Genomic DNA, 6,451 nt, shown 5'->3' with positions numbered 1-6,451 from the left:
CTTTTTTTTTTAATATGCACACAAACCTTTTTTTTTAAGAATGTATTCAAATCTACATCATTATTCACTTTTTCACAGGTTACTAATAATACTTTTTTTTTATTACAGTGATGTGTAAAATATGATATCATTTCACAATTTAATCAATACTTTCAGATAATAATGCATTATTATGTTTTATTTTTTACTGTTATACCATGCTGATCATTTGTATTGATTACATGATTCTTTGCTCACAGTCTTTGAATAAAGGTGGTTCAAATCAATACATATTTGATGTACATGGCTTTTTCTCATACATCCAGTTGTTTTCACTGTAATGTTTGTTTATTACAAAAGTTAATATGATTATTGATTTTTTTTTGTGGTTATCAGGTGTCAAAGGCCATAGTTATGCCAAGCTAACAACATTTCATGCTGTCAGACAGTCTCAGAGAAGGTGAAAGAGCAGAGGGAGAAATGCTGGCACACTAGTGAGGGGAAGGGCAGCACAGACTGTTGCGCACTTCTGAAAAGATCTGCCTCCGCATGCATTTTTGCTCACAACATTCATGTTCCTGACTGCTGTGGAAGCCTATTCAATTATGATGATATCACAATTTGATATCATCACTGACTAAAATAGGACAATTCATTGACTGGAATAGGACAATAGCACAGGAAGACAGCAGCAAGACCCAGGGACAAATAACTTAATTTTGATGTTGTGATACCGGGACAGAATGGCAGGATATTTCACTGTTTGGGTGTCTTGTGGCATACTGTCCTCCCTTCTTCTGGCTGCGGGGGCAGTTGAATGTACAAAGACGGCAGAAACTCTGCTGAAGGAGATCAACATCCTGACACGGCCATCTGACTGTCTGATGGAGTGCACTGGACTGACCTACACCAGGAAACTGCAGCTCCTGGACCATCGTAATATACGCCTCAAAGACTCCAAAGAAGGTAAGGGAGCCACTTAAAATCATCATGATGGAGGGTTTGTGTTGTGAAGTCAATGAAGTCAAATCAACTCACAATATGGCTGCTTTCTAAAAAAAATTTTTTTTTGTGTTTTATTCAGTCAGTGAAGTTATTGCATTGCTGCCTTAAGTTAGGCTAAGTTATAAAGGCCCCCTGGTCACTACACCAGCACCCCCCCTCCCGCCCTCCGCACCACCACCTCCCGCACTACTGTAGCCTGCCACAAGGACATTTTTGCAGCATGTCCAGGCTGCAGTATAATGCAAGAGGCAGTCACACAATATCACTTGAATCTCAACTCAGGATTTACAGCTCATGTTTGACACAGTCAAAGCATCAGAGCATGTTATAAAAATACACTTCTCTGAATCTAATTTTGGAATATGTTTAAGTCACTTCTAACAACTGAATGCCCTCATTGCATGTATAATATTGCTATGCCTATTTTGTTATTACACTTCTCAGAGAAAACAATTAAAATTGAGAAGTTGTAAACATATTATTCAACAACAGAAAATTACAGTGCAAAATGCCTTTGATTGTCTGCTATGTCCCAGAATTGACTGTATGGTCACACAGTAGCTGCATGAGTCGGTGGTTCCTATTCGGATAAATCAGGAGTGGAAAAAAATATATTTTTTGTCTTTTTGGGACAATAATGCAGCTAAGATGTAGATAAACTGAGGATCACACTCACTGTGACACTGCCATGATGTTGACACCTCAAAACAAATGTTTGGGTTATTATAAGATGAATTATGGGGCTTTGGTGTTGATATAAATGACCAAGCTCTGTGACTGCAGGGCAGTAAATTTAAAGGTGGTGGCAGCATCATCATGTATCAGGCTCTGGCTTTAGGGGCCCCCCTGAGCTCTTGGGGCCCTTTGGACCGTCCAGTAATCCATCTATGTATAGATCTGTTGTATGTTGAACATGAAGATGATCTGTGACATGAAACCGGCTTCTCTCCACAGGAGACCTTGGAGAACACTGCTGGTCTATGGATCTCCAGTGCAACATCGGCGAGAGCTTCGAGTTGGCCTTTGTGGTGTTGCCCGTGGACGTGTCTGTGGTGGGACAAGAGCAGGTGGAACTGACATCAACCGCCCCGACATCCGCTGGCCCGCTGAGGAGACACCAGAGCCCCAGCACACTTTCTCAAAGCTGCGGCCTCCGTTACGACGTCACGCACCACTTCGACACAGAGCAGACCGGGACGTCCTTCTGCGTGCGGGTCGTCACCCAGCAAGACGTGCTGGGGGAGCGCGTTCTCAGGTGCCCACCGTTTCTAGTCACCTTTTGGCAGAGAAGTCCAAATCAGTCCAAGCAAGAAGGCGCGGGGTAGAGAATACTAAGAACGACCGTCGTCCATCCCAATTCTGGTTGGCAGTAACATATCTGAATTAAATGCATAGCACTGTGTCACAGGAGTTTCTATACAGTGTTGTTATCATACCTTTAAGGTACATCTGAATATGTAAGTCTTGCTTGTATTATCACCATAATGTGCACACGTCATTTAGCACTGACTTACACACTGTCTTCTTAGAGGCCATTTACACCTGGCGTTAACATGCGTTTTCTGCCATCAGATTGCAATCAGATTGTATTTTATCACTTCAGCCTGATTCCATTTACACCTGGCGTTAACATGCGTTTTCTGCAATCTGATTGCAGAAATGGTTGTCCTCTCAATCCGCATAAAGTTGCTGTATCCAGATTGAGAGGACACATTGCATTTACACTTGTGTTCAATGTGTACACAATGCATCCCTGACCACCTCCGGAGGTGGTTTGGCCGATCAGATTGCAATCCTTCTTCAATGCGTTTTGGGGGTGTTTACACCTGTACTTTCAAGTGATAAAACACAATCTGATTGCAATCTGATCACATAAAACGCATGTTAGCGCCAGGTGTAAATGGCCTCACAATGACTGTGGAATTGATGTGAGATATGTAAGGACAGGGATTCCTGGAGACATACTGTAGAAGGAGGGGGGGACGGGAGGGACAGTGGGCGGTAGATGTGGTTATGGGTAGGGGAGGGTGTATGCCTGGAAGAACAGAGAGAGAACTCTTCAGATGCAAAAAGCTAAAATAAATATTATTTCATTATTTTTACACAATAATAATAATAAAAGTACCGCAGTTATAGTTTCAACTCTTTTTATATTAGGTTGATTTTTTTTTTATGCCTTAGAAGTTGTGAGTATCAGTGTACTTTTACCTGTGACATAATAAGCTAAATGGTCTCTTACATTTAAGTGTTCATTAATTGATGCTTTCTAATGCATTTAGTAACATCAATTAAACATGAATAACAACATTAACAAATATTAGCTCATGTTAAAAGCTCTTGAACAACTGCATTAATTGAAGGTTATACTTGTTTGTTCATGATACCTAATGTGTTTACTAAGATGAATTCAGCATGGACAGTGATATTAACAGAGATAGTTCATATTAAATTACAATAAGCAACTGCTTGAACATATCCTGACATTAATTAAAACAATTAAGTCACAACAAGCATGACCAAACATGAGTAGTGTTATTCATGTAATGTGGTATAGCAGTTTTAAAGTATGTTGAGGCCAAGTTGATTGCCAATGATATTGATAGAGTAAAATACATATAGGCTAAAGAAATAGTTGTTTATAACGCATTTAATATTATTTTATCTTTGTTAATGTCACACAGCAACACTTAACATTAACAAACCTATAACATTGATTTATGCAGTTGTTCATGCGCATTCAACATTTACTACTGTTGTTAAGTTGTCATTCATGTGTAATTAATGCTAGAAAAAAATGCATTAGTTAACATTTCACTTGTTTTCTCATTGTTATTATTTTAATGTACACAGGATCTGGTGTTAGTCTTCCTTGTGATTTAAATGAGGGTGTCCTCCTGCATTGTGGGCATAATATAATATAATAACAACAATAATCTTTCACACTTTTTGAAACAAAAGTTACAACGTGCTTCACAATCAAGAGACATAAAAGAGTGACAACAGACAGACAAAGCAGTAATTCATTGGAAGTCAAATTGATTTGAAAGCAGATCAAACAAGTTAAAGGTAGATCTAGCCATGGGGATAAAACAGTTGGAAGCAATAACCAATAACAGACAAAGCAATTGGTGTTATCAAGTGGGCAGAGCACCTCCTGTCCCATCACACACGTGAACAATATGTTGGCTGACCTTCCAGCTTGACACAACATGTTCTGCTGAACATGTTGTGTAGACCAGTGCAGAGCCGTGTATATAGAAGAGAAGAGTCGCGACATCTCCGTTCACTCCAATGGACCAGTTTTTCTTACTCTCAAGAGTTCCCGGAAGTAAGGTTCTGGATTAAGCAGCGCTGTGGAGTTGCACGGACAGTTTGTGATGTACTTTGAAAGGGTCCGACGTTTAAAGAATCAAATTGTATATGATCAGCTTTATTTTAGCGTTCAAACTTAGCGCGAACCCCCTTCCTGGCTATTCATTGGCTACTGAGTCACGCATTTTGGGCCTCCGCTGACGCCACTCTCTCTACTAGATTGCTCTGGACCAGTGGTTCTCAAAGTGGGGTCCGGGGGACCCCCAGGGGTCCTTGAGGGGGATCCAGGCCAGGGGGGTCCCCAACAAAAAGTGAATTACTTTATTTTCACTATTAATTCCATTCATAAGTAACGCAATAACAGAATGTATGACTATTATGGTCATGGCTTTCATACAAGTTCTGTAATGAAACATCTAAAAGTAAACATCTGATCAGATGGGGGGACCCTGGGACAAAATGTTATCAAATGGGTGGTACGTGGTCTAAATTGTGTCAGTTTAGGGGTCCTTGATATGAGAACATTTGAGAACCACTGGTCTGGTATTATAGACACATGCATATATATCAACAATCAGAAGCTGGTCCTACTAGCTTGAAACACCCCACCAGCAGTTCAGAAACTCCCCAATTCAAATAGCAAAAAAACGTAAACAGCCTTAAAACAATTAAGGAATCAGATTGTATTCTAGTTACTAGTCTATATTTTGGCGACAGCTTTGGTGATAAGCCGTGATTACATCACCCCCCCCCCCCACTACATTCCCAAGTAAATCACTTGGCAGCAGCATCAACAGTACTTTGACATCACTGGGCTGACAGCAGTAAAACAGTAATATCTACATACAAATATTTCATACATGTTTGTTTTTTTAACAATGTGATAATGGATTAGATAGATACGTTATCTAGAATCGATAGTCGTATTATAAGCAAATGCTCAACTGATGATAATGTTATATTGACAAAAGACTAGCAGCTGCTTACAGTAAGGTTAGCAATAGACCTACTGTATGCTACTTTTAACCTAAGCTAACACTAAACTTACTAAACTAAGCTAAATAGACATGTTTTGCTATTATTCAAATCATTTTTGAAATGGTTACCTGTTCACTGGTATTAATTGGTGATTGGAGAGTAGCAAAATTGACATTTAGGCCTATTTATTTTAAAAGGTTGTGGATACTTTAATGGTATGATTGTGAATACAAAATGGGAGGCGTGTGCACTTTGCCATGATGCCAATTTCCAGGCACTGACATGCGGAGTTAATTTCGAATATTGTGAAGCACAGTTGTCACCTTTGTCATCTTTCATCGTCTCATGATGTGGTATTGCATTTTGAACACATATTTGACAAATACACCAAAATAAATAATAATCCTGGTCTTTATTTGTGGTTTCTCTAGCTTAAACAACATGTTGTTTTGTTGGATTGTTTTAGTTGTAAAGATATTGAAATGTGATGTGTTGTAAAGATATTGATATGTGAACCTAGAGACAGACACTGATCAATCCTAGATTTGTGATTGTAGATCTGTGGTGATGGTCTAAGACAGATGCAAAATATTCAGTTCTCTAATAAATGAAGATGGTACTGTAAATAAGATGATTTTAGTGACTTGTTACTGGAAAGCTGTGTTTATGGCACGAAAGATTGTAAAGATTATGTCAAAGATTGTATTTGCCTTTTAAGTCGTAAGCTTCTATTGTACTCAATGTTTGATTAATTCAGAAACATTAAAAATATATATCCTGGTCCTATTATTACAGTGCATTCTCTTTATTCAGATTTGAGCATTATAATTATATTATTACAATGTATTGTAAAACGGATTCCTAATCAATTACTGTCACAGAAAAACTACATATGTCCTCTAGATTTGTATAATGATTTTATGATGATTATATGTTTGTGTGCAGATTCTACATGGTCTTTAAATTGGAGTCAAATTCAAACAGCATTTTTTGTCTTTCTTTTTAATTGCTGCTGGTTTTGAAGGGGTACAGTACATGTAGTGACTCCTACTGGTTATAAAATAAACTATTATTTTATTGTCAGAAAATGCAGGCCTATAATATTTACACCATCCAACCTCTGGATGGCACACTCAGCACACACCCATCTTGGGATGCAAAGGAAAGAATCACAAGT

The 6,451-nt window shown here is 38.6% G+C and overlaps 1 protein-coding gene across 1 annotated transcript; it reads left to right on the top strand.

Annotated features, from left to right (window-relative positions):
* Window positions 1-722: 722 nt before the first annotated feature.
* LOC310788625 (uncharacterized protein) lies at window positions 723-2,491 on the top strand (the record flags this gene model as incomplete). Its single annotated transcript, XM_083650150.1, has 2 exons — window positions 723-945; window positions 1,939-2,491. The coding sequence occupies 2 exons, from the start codon at window positions 723-725 to the stop codon at window positions 2,307-2,309; spliced, it is 594 nt and encodes a 197-aa protein (XP_083506276.1). The 3' UTR covers window positions 2,310-2,491.
* Window positions 2,492-6,451: the final 3,960 nt, after the last annotated feature.

Source organism: Poromitra crassiceps (assembly GCF_964638095.1).
Source record: "Poromitra crassiceps genome assembly, chromosome: 13".
In the NCBI taxonomy this organism is placed as follows: Eukaryota; Metazoa; Chordata; class Actinopteri; order Beryciformes; family Melamphaidae; genus Poromitra; species Poromitra crassiceps.
Note: the sequence above shows the minus strand (reverse complement) of the source record. Positions and strands in the feature narration are given on the sequence as shown.